Source organism: Anopheles nili, chromosome 3 (genome assembly GCF_943737925.1).
Source record: "Anopheles nili chromosome 3, idAnoNiliSN_F5_01, whole genome shotgun sequence".
NCBI lineage: Eukaryota > Metazoa > Arthropoda > Insecta > Diptera > Culicidae > Anopheles > Anopheles nili.
The window spans coordinates 417,045-440,781 of NC_071292.1; the positions used below are offsets into that span (position 1 = coordinate 417,045).

Here is a 23,737-nt window from a genome sequence, read left to right on the forward strand (position 1 = left end):
TATTGATCATTTTAGTGAGGTAAACAATAGAGTCAAATGAAAGTGATGAAAAAGATACAAGCGAGCCATAGCTCAACGTCCTGAAGTTGCCTGTGCACCATGCCCTTTACACCGTAAACCGAATAGTAAAATTCCCGACAAGTGCGTGTGATGACCGCTGTATGTGTGAATTTGCTGTACGAATGTGATACGCTACATTAACTATATTAATAAGAACAATCGTATATTATCGTCGAGGTGATATTTGATTTCAAATACTAAGAACTATCTTATTTCGAAGTATGCTGTTTACTGCATGATTTCGACCTGAATGTGATTCTACCAAATCCTGAAGTATGTGAGTTTTTTTTTCTAGTCCCCATACCATTCGAGTTTCTTTAAAATGTGCTTATGTGGTAGAAATGAAACTATAAACATTTTATCAAGGCTGCGCTCATTCCATGCACTTGCTGAATGAACCATTCTGCCCTGCTAATGAGGCATATATCAAAAATGAATTGATTGTTTCCAATAAGGTAGAATTGCTATTAAAAGAAAATAGTTGTTTCAAGGATAATCCGCAGTGCGATAGAATGTATGGGAAACGTTATATGATTTGAATTTGATTACGCGGGCCACACCCGCCCGTGTGCAGGGTAATAAAGTATCGCGGTGCAAAATCTGTATTGATCCGGGGTGCTCGGGTGAATAATGTTCCAATGTTACGTTATACCGCCTGAAAAGCAAGCGTTTAATTGTATTTTCTGTCAAACAGTGCTAGCCAAATGATAGAAGCGGAAAAATGGTTGTTATATATCCAAATCTAACGAATATTTTTGGTATTAAGTTGTCTTGTGGAGGTTGAAGAATGTGATAGAATGATGAAACGGTCGTCCTTGTATTTTTATTTTCCAGGTGAGGCAAGCGCCATGAAGACGGTACGTTAGCAGTGACTATGGGATCAGAGGCATGGGCATGTGCGTGGACCCTGGGGTTTTCCGGTGGTGTCAGGCATTAAGCCGGTCGCGATCGTGTGCCACAAGAACCACACCCAAAACGGACCCTCGGAATGTTTTATCAAGTTTGAAGGGTATTGCTAGACAAGCTAGTGCGCGAGGTAGTTACGAAGGATTCTTTGACGACAGACAAATAGCAACAATAAACGGAACAAATTCTAAAGTGCAAACAGCTAGCAATTATACCAATAATAATAATAATAATAATAATAATAATAATAATAATAATAGAGTTGTTTATGAACTTGAGGAAGACTCAGTGTGCTCCACGAAAACGGTATGTGGCCCTACCAGTGCACGGGTCCGACGTAGAACGCTGATTGACTCTACCGTTCAAAATGGTGATAATTCGTTAAATCGTCTGATTTCGTGTCTTTTGCTGGTATTGTATTTCACGCTGGGCAGCTGTACAATTAATCCACGTAAGTACGCGAATCACATTACATCTACGTGCATGTTACACAATGCGACATGGAGCAATTACATAATTATTGATATGTAACTTTTCACAGCTCAAGATGCAGTTCACATTACGGCGATCCTTGGAGAAAGCGTCGTCTTCAATTGTCACGTGGATTTCCCTGGCGATCATCCCGTTCCCTATGTCTTGCAATGGGAAAAGAAGGTGAGCGAAAAAGTACGTTATCAAGTGATCCCGGAACTTCTAATCATACTTTTTATTGCATAAAGATCGAAAAGGCAAAGAATGCCAATCAAAGATAACCGATGCCGAAGGAAACGAAAGCGGTTCCTTCGCATATGCGATAGCCTAAGTATCACACACTTTGTTCAACGAATTCAATTTGATATTTTTGTTTACTATTTAGCATTTTATACAATTTTCAATCATGTCACAGTATACATAATAATTAAAACAAAAAACAAGCAGGACCTCGAGCTGCTATGGCCAGAGTAGTTGTTCTTTAATTGCTTTATAATGAATTAGTTTGAATTAAATGTGTATGATCGTCTCGACATCATTTGCATTTTCGTATTTCTTTTTCTTTGATGTATGCTTCGAAGGTACGTGATATATAGCATGAATACTGAGATGTTATACAAGGTGTCGTACTAGGATTATCTGTGTGTTTATTTGATATGCATGCTACTATTAGTTTTTGGAATGTTTTATTTTTCTAGAAAAGTTCCGATAGATGAACCAATTAAACCATATTCTCTCGAAGTAATGTTTTCGCTGAGTTATGCTCTAGAGATTATGTTTACTTGCTTTTTGCCAGGCAGATTTTCTAGGCTTCGAGCGGCAAAAATCCGAAAATATGATAAACTAAAAATTTGAAATATCTGCTCCAAATTGCTTCATTAAGTTTGTGGTAATTAGGACATTTGAAACAACGGCTAATTGACAGTCAATTCAATGCTCAGGATTCATGGATGCTGTAGCGGTTTGTTCGTTCTTTCAATATGCATGATAATTAACACCTACATATCAATATCAATCGTTTTACAACACCTGTTTTTACAACATGATTAATCTCAGCTGAACTGGCTACACAAATTTATCACTCTTTGAATTCTGTCAAATGATGTGCTAATTCGTTCGTTTCCTTGTGCTGTTATTTGCGTATCCCGGGTATCTTTAGGGGCAGGAGATTCCCATTTTTATATGGTACGAAAGCTATCCAACACACAGCGGCGAAGGATACGAAGGGCGAGTTTCTCGAGTTCCACCGAACTCTACGTTCGGTGCTGCGTCACTGAATCTTACTGACATACGCGAGTCCGATCAGGGCTGGTACGAGTGTAAAGTAGTCTTTCTAAATCGGCCTCCGAAACAACATAAGAATGGTACATGGTTTCATCTGGATGTCCATGCACCGCCGAGGTTTAGCGTAACGCCTGAAGATATAATCTATGTTAACTTAGGTAAGTGCACATACTTCATTTCATCGTCATTGGTGCAATAGTTAATGCGCGTTTATCGGCACGTGTCTTTCCAGGTGATTCTATCATATTAAACTGCCAGGCAGATGGCACACCAACACCAGAAATTTTATGGTACAAGGATGCCAACCCAGTGGATCCGTCCTCTACTGTTGGTATCTTTAATGACGGCACCGAGCTGCGGATTAGCACAATCCGGCACGAAGACATCGGCGATTACACGTGTATCGCGCGCAATGGTGAGGGACAAGTCTCCCATACTGCCCGTGTTATAATAGCGGGCGGCGCTGTAATCATGGTAAAAATTTTGACTAAGAACGAATCTACAAAACTCTATTTTGAACCTCCGTATCGCTCCTCGTACTATGTGACTGCCGTATTTATTGTTTGGAAGTGTGTGAATGTTGTAATGAGTAGCTCTGTTACTGTTGTAATATTCAATCTTTTCACCATCAATCGATAATCACACCCATGTTAAATGTCTCCTTTCTGTCACGTGTACCGCGTACCTGCTAGCTATCCTCTCCGTGTATCTAGAGCACGATCGCACATTTCCTTCTAATAGTATTTGACTGCCAGGATCGGCAGCTGTAGTGTATTGTAAATTAAAAAAATGCGGAGCTCGATATCGTATATTCCCTCGTCGCACTTTGCCCATTGTTTAAGGTAAACACAGTTTTTCAAGGATCGATATATTGGTTATAGCTCCTTGTACGCGTTAATTTTTAAAATGCCTTCCTCTAGTGCCCTGCAGCAGCATGATTGCTTTCCCTGTTTTACTCTCTTCTACAGTATCATTTGGTTGCATCATAAGAACAGCTGTTCTATGAATGAGAGCACTGTACAGTATACCCTTTAGCGTGTGCAATAAATTGTTTGTTCTATAATTGTTTGTTCACGCATTTCGTATTCGCGGAAAGCGTGGAATACCGCCGGAAGAAGCTTAGCATCTGTGAATCTTTCTACATCTAGTCCGTTGGGTCAATATTATTTAGATTTCGTATCCTTCGTACAGGTGCCGCCCACTAATCAGACTAAGTTGGAAGGAGAGAAGGTGCAGTTTACTTGTGAAGCGAAGGCAATGCCGGGAAATGTTACAGTAAGATGGTTCCGTGAAGGTTCACCTGTGCGGGAGGTTGCTGCCCTCGAGACGCGGGTCACGATACGCAAAGATGGTTCGCTCATCATCAATCCGGTCAGCGCAGATGATTCCGGTCAATACACATGTGAAGTATCGAATGGCATCGGAGAACCACAAAGTGCTTCGGCTTATTTAAATATAGAATGTAGGTGTCGATTTACTTGCAGTGACATTATCGAAGCACTTGCAGGCACCGTTACACATAGCGTGGCTTAACCTTTGGTCTTCTTCTTATCTTTTTTTAAATATTATATCTATGGGTTGGCCATCATAGATCCTGCCAAAGTGACCTTCACCCCAACAATACAATACTTACCGTTTCGTTTAGCTGGTGTTGTACAATGCTATATAAAAGCGAATCCTCCTCTACAATATGTAACATGGACCAAAGATAAACGATTACTGGAACCTTATCAAACGAAAGACATAGTTATAATGAACAATGGGTCGCTCCTATTCACGCGTGTTAATCAAAACCACCAGGGGCGATACACTTGCACACCATATAACGCCCAGGGAACGCAGGGTTCGTCCGGTCACATGGAAGTGCTGGTACGGAAACCACCGTCGTTCACCGTCGAGCCCGACTCACTATATCAGCGAAAGGTGGGTGAATCGGTCGAGATGCATTGCGACGCCCTGGAGGCAGATGGCACATCAAAACCAACTATCCAATGGCAGCGACGAGATGGGCAGCCATTGCAGAAAAATCGTGTCAGGATCAATAGTGGAAACATCACGATCGAGAATCTACGGCGCTCCGATTTCGGCTACTATCAATGTGTTGCCTCGAATGAGGTGGCCACGATCGTGTCCGCCACTCAGCTAGTCATCGAAGGAACGCAGCCGCATGCACCATACAATCTGAGTGGAACGGCCACAGAGTTTTCCGTAACATTGTCGTGGATGCCGGGCTATAGCGGCGGGCCAGACTACAAACAGGACTATACGATTTGGTACAGAGAAGCGGGAGTGTCCGAGTGGTCCACTATTCCCGTGACTCCTTCCGGCAGTACTCAGGTCACCATTAATCGATTGTCTCCTGGAACTACTTACGAGTTTCAGGTGATCGGCAAGAATGCGCTGGGTGACGGTATGATGAGCAAAGTAATAACCATACGGACTTTAGGTAAGTTTCTCTTTTCGGCACATGTCTTACACATGTCGAACCCGGTCAAGGGAATTTGAAAATAATTCTTCTATAATAATTCAATCGCAAATGCACATCAAGACGCTCAAAAGGCTAAGAAACCTTCGACGACAACGGCGGCGCCCAACGATAAAGAATTCAAACATGCATCAGAAGACTTGGGTAAGAGGTCCTTAGAGGACATCTTTCCAAATATCTGCCTGCATTCCTGCTTGTCATTGTAACGTTCGCGAGTTCATTACATACGTATTTTTCATTCAGTTGCTGCCAGTTGCACCCTGCTGTTACATTACGCAGTCAAATAACAGCATCATCACCACACATTTCCTAACGATAGCTAACACTCACTCGTTAAATGATTTCACACAATGCATCGTCCAGGTTTCGTTTGTTGTCATTCCGTTTTACGTTCTATTCTGCTTTTCGTTTTACAGACATCGATAGTTATAAGAACATTTTATTTCCTACCGATTCAACTGGTTCGACTTTTTTCCCACCAATCTTCCGACCCACAGGTACATGTTTTACACATTATCATCTCATCGTTTCTTCCCGTAGATGTAGATTGCGCTTGCTCAATTAATGTTTTAAGATTCGACAGCATCACAGACTGGCCGTGAAATCACTAAAGTATTTCCTACTCATTTAGGTCCGAAGCCGGGTCAGCCAAGAAACGTGACGGTGGTGGAGATACCGAACGGATTCTTGATTTCATGGCAGGTCCCGCTCGAACGGGCTCACCTCGTGCAGTTCTACACGATAAAGTACCGCACTGATGCGCAGTGGAAGACACTCAACCGAGGCCAGATTCGACCGGAAGAGACATCTTATTTAGTGAAAAACTTGGTAGGCGGAAGGACTTACTACTTCCGAGTGCTCGCCAACTCTCTGAAGAGCTATGAAACAAGCGAAGAAATTAAGTTTCCCGTTCCTGCGCGGGTTAAACACAAAGCCATAACTGCTGGTGTTGTCGGTGGCATACTTTTCTTCATCGTAGCTATCATTCTGTCGATCTGTGCCGTTAAGATATGCAATAAGCGTAAGCGTAGAAAACAAGAAAAAGGTAAGCGCAGCCGTACATCGTATTTTAAGTGCCGTAGTCAGGGTGTATACTGTCCTACTCTATTTGAAACTAATCAAAAAATCTAACGGTTATGCAAAATAATCCTCTTTCCTTAGTGCTGTTAGCTAACCTAGTTATAGTTACTAAACATAGTCAATTTAGTTGCATTGTGTTTTTCGACAGCGAATGCTGCTCAGGTTAAACAAAATGAATAAAGTATACCTCGTATACCCTGGTTGGTTGCTTTGTAGCATAGCGCCACCAAAAGGGAATAAACATATTGAAACGCATGAAGCGAATTCATGGGTATACGCCTTGATGAGTGCAGCTATTAACGTCTCTATATAGTAAAACGAGCAATCCATTTCTTGCAGTCTCCTTCAATGCAGTTACTCACCTGAGATTGAAGGAGACTATAAGAATGGCTCGATACTACCTCCTTTTTTAATGGATAGAAATTATTCGATTGCAGAACTCAACATGGTAACGGCGAGGATTACGGATAGAAATGCACTTACTCAACCAATACCATTGAGAAGGTGAGTCTCATGCATTACTAAGTATCGCGGTTCTTATCCAAAGACTTATTTCTTTTACTTTCAAACATGCCTAACCTTTGAAGATAGACATTGAGGTAAAATAATGGATGAACGTTGAATGAATAGTATTGCTGCAATTTGTAATTTTTCCTTTTCATTTTTCTCATACTTATTTTTAATATTTTTTCATTTGTTGTTGTCTTTCTTTATTCGTTCTTGTGGATTAGATACATGCAAGGAGAAAGCAAAGCAAGCCGAATACCCGGCCTAAACATACTGATAGCTATATTACACTGGATTTGGCCACCAGGACGTTGTCAAAACTGTGATTCTATATATTCGAATAAATTAACGGGCGACCAATCGATGAACGTAGGTCAAATTCATCGCGCAGCCGATGGAAGGTTTGTGTTGTCGCAAGATCTTGTGGATGGCATCGTGTCGCTGCGCAATAGCATCGTATCGCAGTACAGCAGCAGCGATGATGGAGGCTTTCTGCCCAAGCGACTTCCCTCACTCACGAAGGCGTCCTGGCGACGGCCGCTCGTCTCATACCCGAGTCAACTAAGCCTACAGATGGAAGCTGCGTTCGGGGGCCGTGGAGTTTCTCGTGTTGAAGGTAGGATGCAAATGGCGCAACCTCAGCAATCCCTGTATACTAACACCATACCAGAAAACAACTTGATGATCTCCTCGATAAGCAACGCAGCATCCATACCGCCCACGTTGGCTCAAACGATCTATACTACCCCGTCTAGAGTATCTAAGGTTATCGCCAGCTCGCCGGCCACTTCTAGCCCGCAGGTAGTCAATTCCCCCTGGTCACCATTATACTTCAGTGATCTCAGCTCGGTCCACCATCTCAGTTCAGCTGAGCGTTCTTTTCCGACGCCACAGAGCATTCATTCAATGCATCGGTATTACAATCATGAGCTGCCAGTGCTGCAAAGTCTGCAGAATATGTCGTCAAGCCACCACCATTATCATCACCACCATCATCATCCATCACACGGGTTTATACCAGTGTCAGACGTCCCTGTCAGCTTGCCTTACTATTATGGTCAATCGAGCATACGGCCGTCGCTGCAGGAACCTGCAAACCAGCAAAACTTATATCAGAACGTACCATGGGAATACTACAGCGGATCTGGAGCTGCCACCGGAGGCACCTATTCATATAGCAATCGTGCAAAGCATCTGTCGCGATACCACACTCGGAGCATGCCAAGAAGCTTGAGCCGTGCCATTCCGGAGCTACGCTCGCCGGTTTTGAATCTAAATTTAAGCACAACTCCACTCACAGCCGGTGGAGCGCTGGAAAACTCGCCTCAGAGCTATTCTAGTTCGAGTGGCTTTGGAAGCAAAAACACGTCCAGCAATACGCAACCGAACGGCAATATCACCGTTGTAGGCGCTACTGCACCTGCGAGTATGAGCCACAATTTGTTGCGTGAGTGGCGTTATCTGCCACCGTATAGGCCACCACCGCCTCCACCAAGCCTACATCACGCAGCGCCACTGTCCATCGGTGGAGGTCGGTTTGAAAATCCACCGTACTCGATGTCCCACTGGTTGGAGCTAATCACAAGGCTAAACATCGCCTCGGAAAAGGCTAATATCAACAATACGGCTGACGTTGGCAGCGTTGATGGTCACTACGAGTTTGATCCATCTACGCCCACACCCACGGCTTCTACTCCGACGGGCATGATCCGTGACGATTTTCATCATTTGATGACGCTCCCCTCGACGTCGAGCGACCTGTTGTGGAGTGCTACCGGGTTGGCTGGCGTTGTATCCTCGCTGAGTGGCGGCAGAAAACGCGGCCAATCACGGTACGACAATATCGATGCACGTGTTCAGGCTATGAAGGAGGAGTTTTACGAGTACCGCAAACGACAGCAGCTGCAGGCCGTTAGTAGACCGAGTGCAGTGGAGCTCGAGAGTGCCTGCTAAGTGACACTTCCTTTGATTTGTAATTTCGGACAAACACTTTCTTTGTGTTGGTAGTAAGTATATGTTTCCAAAATGCTGGCCAATCGTGCGTCGTTTACAGCAACATCTCTGGCATTGGACAATGGGTAAATAAGATTCAAATGATTGATGCAATGGGTGTTTCCCGATACAGAGTTGTTTTACGTTATTCAAATTAAACCTTGTATGAGTACTGGAAGGTGCTGCACAAAGCAATAGCAACAATACTATTTGGTAAGGCAAAATTCTCTTCGGGTATGTTAGTTTATTATTCTATTTTCAAGTTGAAAGCCTATGCTTTTTATTTGTGATTTGATGTATTACAAGCAAACATACAAGAAATGCCACGCTGTTCTGCAGGACAGTACCCAACAATATTTTCAATAAGCATAAAGAAAACGATAAATCCTTAACATATACGATGGCGTAACTATATTGAAATATAATCGAGAAACAGATAAAAAGAGAGATAGCAAAAAAAATCAAGATTTGCCGCAGTGGGAAAGCAAACAACAAAAATGTTATTTCAGAACACGTATAGAAGCACACTCACCTTTACTGATACTAAAGTCACTCATTTCACAAGAAAAAAACTTAAATGGAACAATACCATTTGTAAGCGATAAAATAAAACAAATTTCTGCACATAGGAAAGCGGTTAAAATGGACATGAGATCATGAAAACTAGGTAACCACATAATTAGTATATATGTTCTTCAATTCGAACAATATTCACCTTCTCAGATGAATAAAACAAAAAGAAGATAAAAAGAAAGCAGAAAAAGCGAAAAAAACTAACAAAACATATGAATGATATAACGAACGACACAAGACAACAAAGCAACACGTACTAGTACATAAGAGGTTATAAGTAAGATATAATCCAGTAGCTTAGTAGTCGCAAATGCAAAGACATCGATGTCGTTGCGCATATGCCGTGGGGTCAATGATGGTAGTAGTGAATGAAACAAACATGATAAGAAACAAACAAACAAATACAAAAATGAATACAATTATTGTTGACTAGCTGGTGTCGGAAATTCCCAGCTTCAGTTGGCCGGTATTGGAAGGAAGCCATTCATTCTAAACTAGCAAAAAAATTCCAAATTATAAAAAAGAGTGCAGATGAAGGTAAAGTTGGAAGTGAGTAAGAAGAGCTAATGCTTTTCTTATAACTCCCAAACGCCGGCATCGGAATGCGTGGGCGACGGACGCTATATTGTATCCGGAAGCAACATGATCGTGTGATTTTGAAGAGAAAAAATTGACGATGCGTATAGTTGATACGATTAAGTTTTGATTAGTGCTTTTATTTTTATGCGCAACATAGTTATAGGCAATAGGACATCGGACAAGATAAAAGAATACTTTTAAGGGCCATGTAATGAACATGTGTTTTTAGGAAGACAGTCCACTAGGTGCGCGAAGAGCCTTTGGCAATACGGATGTTTACGGCGCAAGAAGCAAATCAATCTCATTCAAAGTAAACCTTGTTGGTGGGTACATTTTATTTACTTTAGTTATACAGAGCATTATACAAATAATTGAGTTTGTTTGCAATTTGTTTTCTTTTATTGTTACGTAATTTAAAATATTTATACGAGACATCGAACTGTCGTGATAAGCAAGCATTTATTTTCGTTATATTTCGTATATTTTTTCAATTGCGCGAGACTAAGCGAAATAGAATATCTTGGTAGCACCGCTTTACGTTATATAGTTGTACGAGCAAAACCAATGAAAAAATCAAACAAAAAACATGTTTACAAATGATTTCAACACGTCATTTCATACGATTCTCATGGGTTTCTGTTAAAAGAACCTCCGCAGTTGTGCTGGATTTGGTGAATATAACAATGCCGGGTTGCATTAAATTGTTTGTTTGAGTTCAAAGAATATTTGAAATATTTGCAACAGATTCACGAAAACGTTTTACTGGTTTCAGGGTTCACATACGGCGGGCGTTTTAATTTATGAAAGTAAAACAAAATCGTCGTAAGTCGACGTACTTGCGGGAAAGCATGGATCAATACCCATCAGACCCGTGATGATGATGATGGGTTATGTAACATCGCTGATTATTGATAAGAGAATCAATGATATTTCCACGACATGAAGAGCAATTGATATAACACTTACAAAACGATTGGCTAACATGATTTTGGACATATGAAAACGATCTATGACTAAAAGCATCGTAGAGAACACAACACAGCAAAAAACACACATAATAACACAGATCGTCTAATCGCGTAATTTGTACATATTCCTTGTTCTCGTATGATTTTCTATAACAAGTATAGAGGAAACAGAACCGACATACATACATTCCATTAGCTTCTAGTTTATATCGAATAAGGTTTAGAAGAAACACTTAAAATAATAACAATTATCGGATTAGAAAATGGATGCTATTGAATATGTAACGAAATTTAAAAGTATAAAAGCCAAAAAAAATTCTGATTATAATTTTCAATAAACCTATTAAGTTAGAACTTTCCGCGAAACAACTGGTTCGTTTAATACGCTTGCAAACTCCTCCTGTCGCAGTATTCGAACCTACAGTTGAAATTGAGATAAATTTTGCAAGTTTCTCTAAATGTGAGAGCCAACCTAGAGCAATACGCGGTTAGTTAAAGCAAACAAACTAATAAAAACAGTGCAAATAAGTTAAAGCAGTTCGTTTTACGTTCCAGAATTTTGTGACTGGTAAGATCGATATTAATTTATTGTTGCAATGCATTTATTTATTTATAAAATCAGCATTAGAAGATTAATTCTACGTAAAAAAGACAGATTGTATGATTTGTAATGAAAATAAATAAATCTAAAAGTAAATTGCGGAGCACTGTTTTCATCTTTTTAGTAACTAGTAAAGAGTTAATTTAATCTGCTTTACAATCCAATAATTATTGACACAGTTTGCATGGGCTGGAATTCCATTGATCAGATGCTACAGTGAAATCAATCTCTGAATTCATCATTAAGAAATATGGGTTTTTTATTTGAGCTGTTATATGTGCTATAAAATCATTAAATATATTGAAAAACGATGACGTGCATTTGACAACAAAAAATAGGTTAAATGACAGCTACAGTAGTTGCACAAATAGCACTAAAGGTAAATTTTGTTTAATAAACTGTTAAGAGCATTTTTAAGCTCCAATATCATGCGATTTCAAACAAATTTCATTCAATGTGTAATATTTTCATTGGAATGAAATTGTATATTTTCCATTGATTCTTTTGTAAGGGCCATAAGCAAGGTGAGTAACGGTTGAAACTTTGTCAGCCTTTTGCAGGTGATTGTGTGTTGACAGGATGCTGTCGAAAAGCAGCTGTTCGGCTAGTGCGTGGTTGAAACATGTGTAAACAACTATGGAGGAAAGTACTCTAATAAAAAATGGGAATTATCACAACTACTATGAGTTCCGGTCAGATGATAGTAGATCCCAGATTCTACGAAAATATTTAGAAAAGCTCTGGACTGCCCAACATTACGATAGGTTGACACTCAAGGACGGATCGATACATATGCTGGACATCGGCTGTAACACCGGACAGTTTACGGCAAAAGTACGCCAAATTCTCACTGAAGTGACCAAGGTAGGCAATGTTCGTGCCGTGGGTTTAGATTTAGATCATAAGTTGTGCGAACGAGCGAAACGCGGTTTCCCCAATATGGAATTTATTTGTGGCAACGTGATGAACATCGCCCAGTGCGATCAACCAGGAACTGAAGATTTAATTAAGCTTTGCTTGACGCGAATGGGAATACAACGGTTCGACGTAATCTGCTGCTTCTCGGTCCTCATGTATGTGCATCTGAATGGCGGGGACATGGGTCTGCGGAAGGTTTTGGATTACATTTGCGCAAATGGAATATTTCTGATCCTTGAACTGCAAGCTTGGCAAAAGTATCGTGATCATGTTCGACGTTTGAAGCGAGCTACAGGACAAAGCTATCCGCAATACGCGGAGCTCAAGTGGAAAGGAGGCAGAGGTATGCTGGAGAAGTACGTGAAAACCTATATACAAAGCAAAGGGTTTAAAATTCTGGGAGAAAGCACCGAGAAGAACGAATTCAACAGACAGTTAATATTCTTTGAGAAAAAATATATTTCATGATCACTGTATACGCTTTATAGGAAAGTTTATGCGTACATGTGATCCGAAAATTAGTACAAAGGCCGTACTAAATATGGGCCTTTTACGGTAGAACAGTTTATAAGGAAGCTTTTTGTGAGCTTGTCTTAGCTTTTAATCGAGCTTTCACAGTGGTAAAAAAGAGGACATAAAACATGAGTTACAGTAAAAAAAGATGAAAAATGAGAAAAATATCAGCAATGTGTGTTAGTTTCGAAGAGCTTGCCTATTTTAATTGATCATTAACCGAGTCAGCCCGGGATAAGGCTCTCTGCAGCTGTTGGGAGGAAATGCCTTTCAGCTTACAAAAAATAATTCAAATCTAAATACGGCCAGGCCGTTTGTAAATAAATAACAATAACAATAAATTGATCATTAAATATTTTTGGGATTCTGGGAAAATTTTCAAATTTTGATTAGTTGTAGAAATGTCAGTCTTCCATGCGATAACAATGTTGCTGTAATTTACATCGCGTAACACTTAATGGCATGTTTTTAAAATACCATTGCAATCGTATAAACTTTCAGAAATACGAAAATTTTATTCCATGAGCATGGCCAAGGTCTTCATTTATACGAATGCTCGAAATGATCATTGGTTTGGAAGCAATTAGCGGAAGTAATTTAGATATGTTTTTTTTTGTTTCTTTGATTAGGTTCTTTTTATGCGAAGGCATGCGTCGACACGATCGATCCTAAATCGGGCGTCTATTTTTTTGTCATTTTTGCACAAATGGTTTAGAAAGCGTCCATTAAAAATTTCCACCCTACCATCGCGACCGGCGCGATACAACAGTGGAAAAGGATTTCTCTATCGTCGATTGAACTGGCACACTTGTTGATTGGAAAATGGGAAAAAGGACTCGGCCCGCCGGTCTAAGGAGTGGGATTTATCGCACATGGTGTGGTTCTCAGTGTGGCCCCTGGACATGTTTCCATGGAATGGGTAGAGGGGGTTGATTTCTGCGGTGTGGAATTTCGATCAAAATTCATGATCACGATTCACGGTTCTGCCTTGCTGTAGCCATCCACTCGAGGGAAATCCCGTTTCGCTAATGGATACGCTTTATTTTGAACAACTCGCACGTGTTTATTGACACTTACAATTGGAATTAGGGGCAAAAATAATGGGCTAATTACGAATGTAAAGAACCTCTTGAGCCGTAACGATTTGGTTGTTTGTGTGGCGAGAGCTATGAAAACATTGTGGTCGCATCTATGTTATATATGTTTCTTTCCGCACTTCCGTCAGCCATAGCTTCGTTTTTGATGACTAGAATTTTCACACTCATTCCGTTTTATTTGCAAGATGTCGCTCGGTGTAGCTTATTAAATAAAAAAAACTAGATTGAATTAGCATGCAGCCATATCGCTAGAAAATCAAATGTCACACTTCTTCAGGTCAACTAAACGAAAAGCCCAGTGGAGGATCGCTATTGTTGTCGGAATGATGCAGCATGTGCACTAGGTCTAGTGAAAGCAGACTCACATTCCAAGGGCTTCACACAGCGGTACTTACGATAAACATCTTTAGCGCGGTTCCGATGTTGCCTTCGAAGGAACCATATTCCAAGCTGGGCATGACCGAAGAACGGAAGGGGAAATCGCGTGGTCATGCCTGTGCTTGGGATGAAAAAGTTCGAATGGTAATGTTTCCCCAGATAAGATAACAATAAAATGCTTCCAACAGCAAACCAGCGAGCTTTCTGAAGCACGACCCAACTTTGATTTTGGCACGCTGTGTGATACGCCGCAGGACTTCCGCGCACTCAAATGTCCTGAAGGGCGAATTGGTCGTTGTTTTTCACCTCGTGGCCCAACTATCTATAGGCGTTTAGCATTGGGTGCGAACGTGGAACAGGCCTCGGTATGTCTTTGATTTATATGACACTCTGAGCTCAAAGAAGATGGTTCAGGATCGACTTTATGGGGAACGTCACTCCAATTGTTGAGTGGACAATGCAGGACAGTTTATTGGCTGGATAGTCACGTTTCTATTTCCGTTATTAAAACGAATGAAGCTGCTGTTAAACTTCCTTTTGATCATTTATCGATGGCATTTATCGATGGCCTTGTCAGGGAGCTGTGAAAGGTTGAACATCTAAGTTCAGCGGACAGCAGCTATGCAAACATCACCATGCATCGTGTTGCATCATGCATCGTTAAAGTGAACGGTGAGTGCTTTAATTTAGAAATTAGTGCAAAGGGACGCGGAAAACGGGCTGCAGAGATGGTTGCGAAATAATTAATTGAAACGAAAACCACAAAATGCTAGCCACTGTGCAGGGCCATGCTAGGGGACGATTCATGGCAGCACATGGCATCGCTCTGTGAGGAATGAAGTGTGCAAAATGTTGAAAATCGAGCATTTCCACAGGGCTCGTAGGATGCTATGTTAGTGTTAAAAATGGTTTAGAGTTCCCTGGGGTAGTTAAAGGTGGTTTAGAGGGGTAGCTGGGTGTTTCCAGCGTCCAATAATGGGACCGAGTGTGATGGTTGCGATGGGCTAGAGCTCATGCAATTCTGTGCGGTTTTCCTCTAGGAATAGCAGGAGGTCAACCATAAGTTGGCAAGCAATTTAATTTACTGATGGAGTTTAACTGGGTGGTCTTTCGAGAACTAACTTCCGCATGGACGAAGTTCGGCGCGATATCCAGTAGGATTTTTGGGACGAGCGACTTCCATTAATGGGAATGGACGGCCGACTTCTGGTTGATCGCAGGTCGTCTCCCAACGTATCGTAGGCTTATAAGGGTGACCGTCCAGGTCCCGGACCTGCAGAGGGTGCGTATCGGAGAACACGACGGCGGGTGTGGTGATGATAATGATGAGAATGATGAAACGGAAATTTCTCCCATTCCCCCAAAGTATTAGCTTTTATCGAGATTCAACCAATTTGCATTTTACATCCGAACCGCTAAGAGGACGTAAAGTATTAATAGCAATTCAAAATCAATTTTCGATCTTTCGTCGAATTGAATTTACGAGCTTTTAATTGATCTTCAGCACCTGTATCGCCGAATGCAATCGGTATATTTATGAACATTTTTGGGGTATTTCGCGCGTATCAGCTCAATTATGGTGTCGTTTTCCAAAGGTAGTTTTGTTTTTTTCTGTGGTCGCCGATATTCAGCAGCCGCAGACGCCCCGCAGATCATTCATCACATTGACCTCGGTAAACGAACGCAGGATGTGTGAATGCATTGTTCCATGTGATTTCCTTTTAGCCCTGTTTCATTCCGAAGCTGCCCATCCGCGTACATTGCGTGTTCATGGTTGAGAGAACTTGACATCGAAACTACTGTAGGCGTGAGCATTGCGTGCTGGAGGTGGAGGAGCTTTTTCCAGCCCGGCTGAATAAAACCCGGCTAATAGCAGCGCTCCGAGGATTATGTAATTAAAATTTCTGCTCCTACTTCAAACAGCACCCAATTAGGATTACCGGATATGGCCGTTCTCGTCTTCGTTTCGTTTGCCACGCACATTTGTGCCAGCCGCGTCGTTTCTGTTGTTGTGCCATTTTATTTTTCTTATTTGAAATTTCGCTTTAAAACACCTCAAAACGGCTCTGCCTTCAAACGCCGCACAGAACGCTGTGCAAGTCGTGATTAATTCAGTTTGTATCTCTCTGATTAATTCTCTCCATTTGACTATCGAACTCTCGGGTTGGTGTTGCTGTTTTCCCTTTCCGGTGGCCCTTTCCGTCATCGCGGTCACGGTCCAGGAGCGCAATGCCAAAGCACACTCACACACAAACACACACGTACACCAACATCAGTGGTGCTCGGGCTCAGTCGCTCAGCGATGGCAAGTTTCTGATTTGAAAAACAGAACAGTGTGGGAGAAATCAATTAAACAGCGTGCCATGCCTTCGCCATGGCAACACACCCGGAGACGGTATCAATTTATTCATGGGTTTGTGGGTACAGCAATTTCCCGGTCCCGAACGTCAAAACTCTAGCGGAATCGAGGACTTTTTGTTTTCCGTCGCGGCTCGCCTCCGCTCCCCTGCCTACCGGCCTTCCGGGATATGAAATGAAATCTGCCTCGAGAGTTGGGCATCCTCCTCCGATTAATGCTTGCCGAAACTGTTTGCTTCCTATTCCTTCCTCCCAGGACTCTCCGGTCGAAGCACCCCACTATCCGGTCGACACCGCCATCTGGCGGAGGGAGAAGTTTGTAGAAAGAATTTCGACAACATTGGCACGGGCGAGCCTGGGCATCCGGGGGCATCCGCTAGCCAACGACGCACCAACGAGCTAGCGGCCGGTTGTGGCGTCGGCGGCGGTGCTCGAGCGGGTCCTTTTGGGAAAGGCCCGGATAAAGTTTTCAGTTTGTGTTGGTTCAATTGATTATAGATTTTGTTTCTCGACCGAGTCGAGATCTGAGAGCATGGAAATCTGACAGATCCTATTGAACGGGGAGCACGGCGGGACCTTGCCTGAGTCATCATTTAGCCTCGAGGATAACTCACCGGCAGCCGGAGGCCGGTCCCGCAGCAGCCCCAGTGATGACTCTTCTCTTTCCGGTATCTTTTGCTGCGTCGGCCATGCTGCCCCAATCACGGCGTGTTTTCGAAGCTCAAAGACACACCGACAAGTGACAGGAGGGAAAAAATGAACCGAAACTGTTAACGATTTTCCCCTGAATAAGACGAACCGGAGCTTCGGATACAAACAGCGCCAAAGCAAGAGAGCCTTTCCATGGGAGGAAGGCGCGGGTGTGTGTACGCCCGCTAGTCAATTGATTTCGGGACACAGGGTGGATCCTTTCGGCAGGTGCTCCGAAGCCGCTTGGTCGGGCCTTAGTCGACCGGAACGGAACGGCTCACCGGAGGTAGTTATCGAGCTTGAACCCCACCGGTCCGTTTGGTGCGTTGGATCCACTCAGCGAGGGAGTGTGGTGGGAGTGAGGGGGCGCGAGAAAAAAGCGACGAAAAGGAAGGAAAAGATTGTGATTGTACGTATTGAAACGACATGGAAAGTTTTCGGAAGGGATTTCCTTCCAATTTCGCTGCGACACAACTCACTTGTTAGGGGATTATGTGCCCTAACCTGTGGCGCGTAAAGTAGGTGGTTATTTAGTATTGCGATCGTGTTCGTGTGCGCCGCCCGGGCTCGCCTATAACTTTCAATTTTGCGGTATATTATCTTCTTACATTTTATTTCCGTAATCCCTGGGTAGCTTTCAGGTGCTCATCGTAATGCGGGGGTTGGAATTTTTATCGATTTTATTTGCATATAAAGAACCGATGTTTAGTTTTTTTTATCCGAGCCATACGCCCAGTGGCATCGTCGGCTGCTGCATTGTTTCTCGTGTTTTACACCAGCCGTCGCCAATCTACTGGAAGCTTCGTAGAAGGTGTCGAGAGAAAAAATAGACAGCCATGGGCCACAAATAGGATTGGCGATTTTATCGATCATTTCTTGATACACTAAGCGCTTGGGAACTTGTTGAAAAGTCTCTACAGTTTATCACCAGGCAACACACCGGGCAATGTGTGTTTGTATATTTGGCACTTGGGTTTTCGCAAAAATTTTACTAAATATTAACTGCTATGAATGCTAAACCGACATAAGTTACGTATTCTTTGCCTATGTTGGAACGACCAACAAAAGCTTGCCTTCGAGTGGATTTTCAATCGAAAAGGAGCCAAGTGATACATCCGAGATAAAAAAAAGTTACAGATCGTTAGTCGGTTATAAATGTTTAATACTATCTAAATTGGGGGCCCTTTATGCGCTGCACAGTGGGCTGTTTTATAGCAGGAATAAAAGATGACAAGCGTTGCTCGTATAACTTCTCGGGCGTCTGGAAAGATGAGGCGAGTGCAACTGCATTAGCGGTGGAGGTTAATTTTCAATTCACAACTGACTACTCCCGGGACCGGTCTGGTGCGCGCCTGGCGGAATATGAAAGTAACATAGCCCAGACAAGTAGGGACGGCTCGAGAACGCACACTCGACGAGCTGTGCGGCAAATGCTGCCGACAAATGTTGCCGGCTTCGAAACGGTACCACCAGCAAAGACGCAGGAAACAGAAACCGGGAGAAGCAAAGCCGAAGAAATATCGACCCATCGGATGCATCAACTTTCGCTTGATGAAACTTTTTAATTGCTACAAAATCCGGATTTATGGTTCGTAAATAATACACGAAGTGAAATAAAAACGAAGCTGGCCGAGGGCGGAAACCTAACCGTGGGCGCCACCGACCCACTGGGAAGGGGGTGGGAAAAGGATCGAGGAAAGATGGTGCGGGGAAAATAAAGTGCGGTAGGATGCACTCGCACAAGTGCATTGCGATTCTGCACCGACGGATGGAAGTCATCCTCGTCGACGCGCGCCTTTGGAAGGCGAATCTTTTCGCACTGTGAACGTGTACGGGGAAAAGAAACCATGGGGAAAGGCGTGCGACGGGCGTGAAAAATAACGGGCCAACCGTACACAGCAATGTGAGCCTCGCTTTGCTCCGGTGCTATTAAGATTCAACACTCATCTTGAAATTTTCCGGAACAAAGTTCGCGGAGCAGACCTCGGCTGGTGTACGCTTCAACTCGTTCTCCAGGGTGGTGGAGACACGATCCGGCAGTAGCTAGCAGGGCGAGAAAGTTTTCACTTGAGAGGTGATACGATGATGCTGCAAGCTACGGGCCCACCATCGAGGTTGGGTGCCGTGCCGCTGGTGCAAGCCATCAGGTCACAAATCCGAACGAAACCCGGCCAAGCGCGGCGGCTGTGGCTGTGCACGATGTAGGCGAGTCGACTCGGCCAGCTCCCGAATGAATGACGAGAAAGTACGCTTCCGCTACACGAGCTGGTTTTCTTTCCGCTTTTCCGAGTGCACGATATGCACCAGGAGACGCCGGGCCATCGTTCATAAATTGTTAATACCTTGCCTACTTTTAGGCGAACTTTCGCTCCTTGCTTTCTTTCTCTCTATCATCCTGAGCTGCAGGTCGAGCTAGGAGCAGAGCTAGCAGCACCAACTGACGATAGTTGCACCGGCAAATAGGCCATGTGGGTCGCTAGTATAGTGGTCCCGCGAGTGAAGTGGGCAAAATATTCAAATTGCACCGCATTCCATTTCTCATCGCACGGCCAACCGGGTGGGCATCGGTGGAAATAGTGCGAGCTGCGAGTTGGCCACTCGACACTCGTCAATGGTTGCGAGGTTGCGGCAAACCGCACCATCCAGCTGGAACAACCATCCAGCTGGAGCAACAGTGGAGCAGATGGGGCAGCACCCGGAACGAACACGCTCGCAGCAACCAGCGAGACCTCCGAATGGGCTCTAATATAAAAATTTGATTTGCATAAAATACGTTTCCGATGGAGCGCCTAGATTGCCACCTACTCGTCGACAGGGCTGCTGAGAGACGGGTCTGGCAGCGAGGAGGTGTCTTGTCTGAACCTCATTTGAAGGGTGCGCAACCTTTGGCTTCCGACGTTTTAGTGTGTGGCTCATCCCTCAAACGTGTTATTTACGTTCATCAGGCCAATGCTTACCGTTTGGGTCGCTTCGGTGAGTGGTCCGTAGTTGTGCCCGGCTTGAACGGACAAGCAGGCCATCGTCGAGGCATCCAGGGATAGGGCGAAAGAGAGAAAAATCATCATAATTTATGCTGTTTCATCAGGACCCGGTTATTACTCACATCCTCGGTAGGCCACATCGAAGCTCCGGGTATCGAGTTCATATGATTAAGTCATCAGGAGTCCTCTCCGCGGGCTCCGTGCCCTGCCAGGTGGTACGCTCGGTTGCACTTCTGCAGCTTCTGGTGAAGGAGTCCTTCGCCCAAGGGGCATGAAGGAGAGCGAGCTGGGGCATTATATTTATCGCGCGAATTCCAACAATCGAAGCCCGAGCGCTGGTACGCGTTGAGGAATGTCGAAAGAATGCGGCCGGTGCGAGACGGAGTGGCGTGAGCCATGAAATCACGATGGCGGCTGAAATTTAATTCAAACTTTGCTCCATCCTTGTCCGGTGTCATTATGGGATGGGCCGGCTTGATTTGTAATTTTAGAGATTAGAGCACGCCAAGTGAGGGGGAGAGCTTTCGAAGCGAGTCTTTGATGATAATGTGGCACAGAAAGGCAGTGGAAAGCGCCCATTTCTAGGACAAGGAAGCTGTGCTTTTTGAGTCGGAAATAACACCTAGAAACAATTTGCTATGAAAAACAAGAAAGTGACAATGGAGCATAGGAAACAAAACGACGCCATGTAGATGTACAGTAGCATGAAAGGTATGACGTACGGCCGTACGAAAAGCCACACTGGGCGAGATTTAGGAACCGCTTTTTGGATGTAAAAATAACAGTGGCTTGTTGGGCGGCTTTCAAGGCAAAGTAGAAACTATTGCAATTTGCCGAATGAAAGAATAACAGCAGGATACGCCTTTGAGCTGGCGGTCGCTAGAGCTCTGGGAGCAATGTATTTGTGGCGGATAATTATATCCCTACTCACTGGCAGCAGCAGCAGAAATAAGGCAGAAAGGCACCCTGGTTCCGAACTTTAAAATTATGCTACGCTTAAGAGAATATTTGGCCTCTGCCCCGATAATCCCGAACTTTTGCTCTGCATTGCCGAAAGCCGGGCATCTCGGGCCGCATCGTGCCGCACTCGTCCACTTTTACCATCCATTAATATCACCTTGGAGAGTAAACCCGACGGCTAATCTCAACTTTCGCAAGTTCTGCTTTCGAAGAAATAGTACAAATTGAACCTAAAAGATAATCTCTTTTCCTAATCCCCACGACTAATTGATGGAGGCTCGGGGATGGGCTCGTTGCGACGTTGGCCCGGGGATTGGCATCGGCAGGACGAAAAGGGTCACCCGAACAATATGCGCAACGATGCGTTCTGTAGACAGCGGATTGCAGAGAGAGGGTAGCGCTGGCAAGCAGGAGTTGAAGGTTCGAGAGTACCAGCAGCAGCAGCAGCAACAGCAACAGCAGTATTACCATTAGCAGAGCAGCAACCTTCGCAGAGAAAAAGAACGGTAAGAAATGCGGAAACGAGACGCGAGATGTGCGTGAGACAGGGAACGCGAGACGTTCACGAGAACGAGATCCTTTGAGGAAATGAGATTTTCAAGTACAAAGGTAAATATCTTGAACAAATTTAAATATCGTGGTGGGTTTAATTTCCAAAGTCGTTCCCCAGAAGGACTCGGGCCGGGTGCTTTGCCGTGGTTTCTAATTGATGGTGTTGGGTGCCGGTCGTACTTGTCTCTTTGGGTGGAAAACGGTAGGCCTGGACACCGGCACCCGGAATCGGTGCAGCGGCTCAGTCCGACGGACCGGGGCGTTGCGTAATGAAAACTTTCCAGTCCGTTAAAATTAATCAGTGTTCCGAAAGTGTTGTCTACAGCAAATATCGGTGCGACATTGTATTGGATGACAGGGAAGGGCACTTTTCCTTCCACCTACTCCTCCTCCTCTTCCTCCTCCTCCTCCTCCTCCATACACGGGGTCGGGCGGCTCCAGTTAACTTGTTTCGCTTGAAAGCTTAACTAAGCGTACCGGCGCTGGGCTCCCGTGGGGAAAAAGGCCCACCATCACTGATCTTACCGAGTGCTATATTCGGGATGGAGCGGAAAATTCGGCGCCGAAATTCGCCACCGGAATTTGGATTATTATTTGATTTGCTTTTAATTTGGCACCCCTTGGCATCTTAGGATACGACACGCACACACGCACACATACACACACACACACAACTGCGTTAATATCCCCTATTGGGAAAGACCTGCTTAGCGGCCCAGTGCGCGGCCCTTCAAAGGCCCGCTGACAGGGATAACGTATTAGGTTGCATTTGACAGACATTGAGCAGAACGGGAAGCCCTTTGGGCAGGGAAATTCACCGTCCGCCGTGTGCGTTTGTGAAAGTGCCGTGGGGACCGTCACATTGGACCAGAGGCACGTTTGTCTCCAATTAAATTTCTATCACAAATGAATGGATCATGTTAGCCTTTGATTCTATTGATTACCTGGGGCCTGACGGGCGAGCCCAGAGGTGGCTTGGTTTTATTTGCCAGCCCAAGGATTTACGAATCCCGGTGGAGTCTGCTGGACCGTGCTGCGGCTGTTGATGCTGCCGTTGCTGCTATGTAAGCAGTCGTGTTCGTGGAATTCGTCCTGAGCGGGTCCGAACGCACCGGAACCCGAGCGGCTAGCTTGGTCCTGGTCGTGTTGGGTGATTTGCCCTGTTCCACGTGCTCACGTCGTGTGGCCGTCAAATTTCAAAGGGAAAACACCATCAACCGGGGGCCAGCAAAAAAAAAGGAAAAAGGCCGAATGTCAGCAAAAGCGACCGGTCGAAGAACAAAAAAGTGCACAAAATGAAATCACGTTGACACGGACAAGCTTTGATGAAAATCATTCTTCTGGAAAGAAAAGCATCGCTTCCGGATGATTTTTCATTTCGTTTTCCCCTGCGTCCACGTGGGCTCGTGGTTCGAAGATCCACTCGCATGGACCGGACATGTAGCTGTGGGCGAGCGAACCAGCCACGGTGGGTTGGCGCCAAAAGGAAGAATAAGCCCTACGGCGGATATATACGCAGCAAGAGCAACAACAAAAAACTGCCTCTCACATGGGCAAATCCTTTCACTGGGTGGTTGCACAAAAAATATCACTCCAACTCACCCCCCTCCTTCTACCTATCTCTCTCTCTCACACACACACTCACACACTTCGAAACACACCGAAACGGATAAAAGAAAACGAAGGGAAGCAGGAACGATCGATTGCTTCAAAGTCGCGTTTTGAGGCCGGCGATGGACCGCGCGTTAATGTCATAAAAACGAAAACGTGACATCGTCAGTTGA

At 44.1% G+C, this 23,737-nt stretch overlaps 2 protein-coding genes across 2 annotated transcripts; both read left to right on the top strand.

Annotated features, from left to right (window-relative positions):
* The first annotated feature begins 948 nt into the window (after positions 1-948).
* LOC128725677 (protein turtle) lies at positions 949-11,595 on the top strand. Its single transcript, XM_053819437.1, has 10 exons — positions 949-1,417; positions 1,508-1,632; positions 2,597-2,879; positions 2,954-3,195; positions 3,913-4,183; positions 4,313-5,167; positions 5,270-5,350; positions 5,838-6,251; positions 6,724-6,790; positions 7,018-11,595. The coding sequence occupies exons 1-10, from the start codon at positions 949-951 to the stop codon at positions 8,744-8,746; spliced, it is 4,536 nt and encodes a 1,511-aa protein (XP_053675412.1). The 3' UTR covers positions 8,747-11,595.
* Positions 11,596-12,142: 547 nt separating this feature from the next.
* On the top strand, positions 12,143-12,892 carry LOC128727638 (probable RNA methyltransferase CG11342). The gene has a single exon (XM_053821568.1). The coding sequence runs from the start codon at positions 12,143-12,145 to the stop codon at positions 12,890-12,892; it is 750 nt and encodes a 249-aa protein (XP_053677543.1).
* Positions 12,893-23,737: the final 10,845 nt, after the last annotated feature.

Coding starts and splice junctions, on each gene's coding strand:
- LOC128727638 (XM_053821568.1), top strand. CDS start 12,143: ATGGAGGAAAGTACTCTAATAAAAAATGGGAATTATCACAACTACTAT.
- LOC128725677 (XM_053819437.1), top strand. CDS start 949: ATGGGCATGTGCGTGGACCCTGGGGTTTTCCGGTGGTGTCAGGCATTA. Junction 4,184..4,312: donor GGCTTATTTAAATATAGAAT/GTAGGTGTCGAT, acceptor TGGCCATCATAG/ATCCTGCCAAAGTGACCTTC. Junction 5,168..5,269: donor AATAACCATACGGACTTTAG/GTAAGTTTCTCT, acceptor ATGCACATCAAG/ACGCTCAAAAGGCTAAGAAA.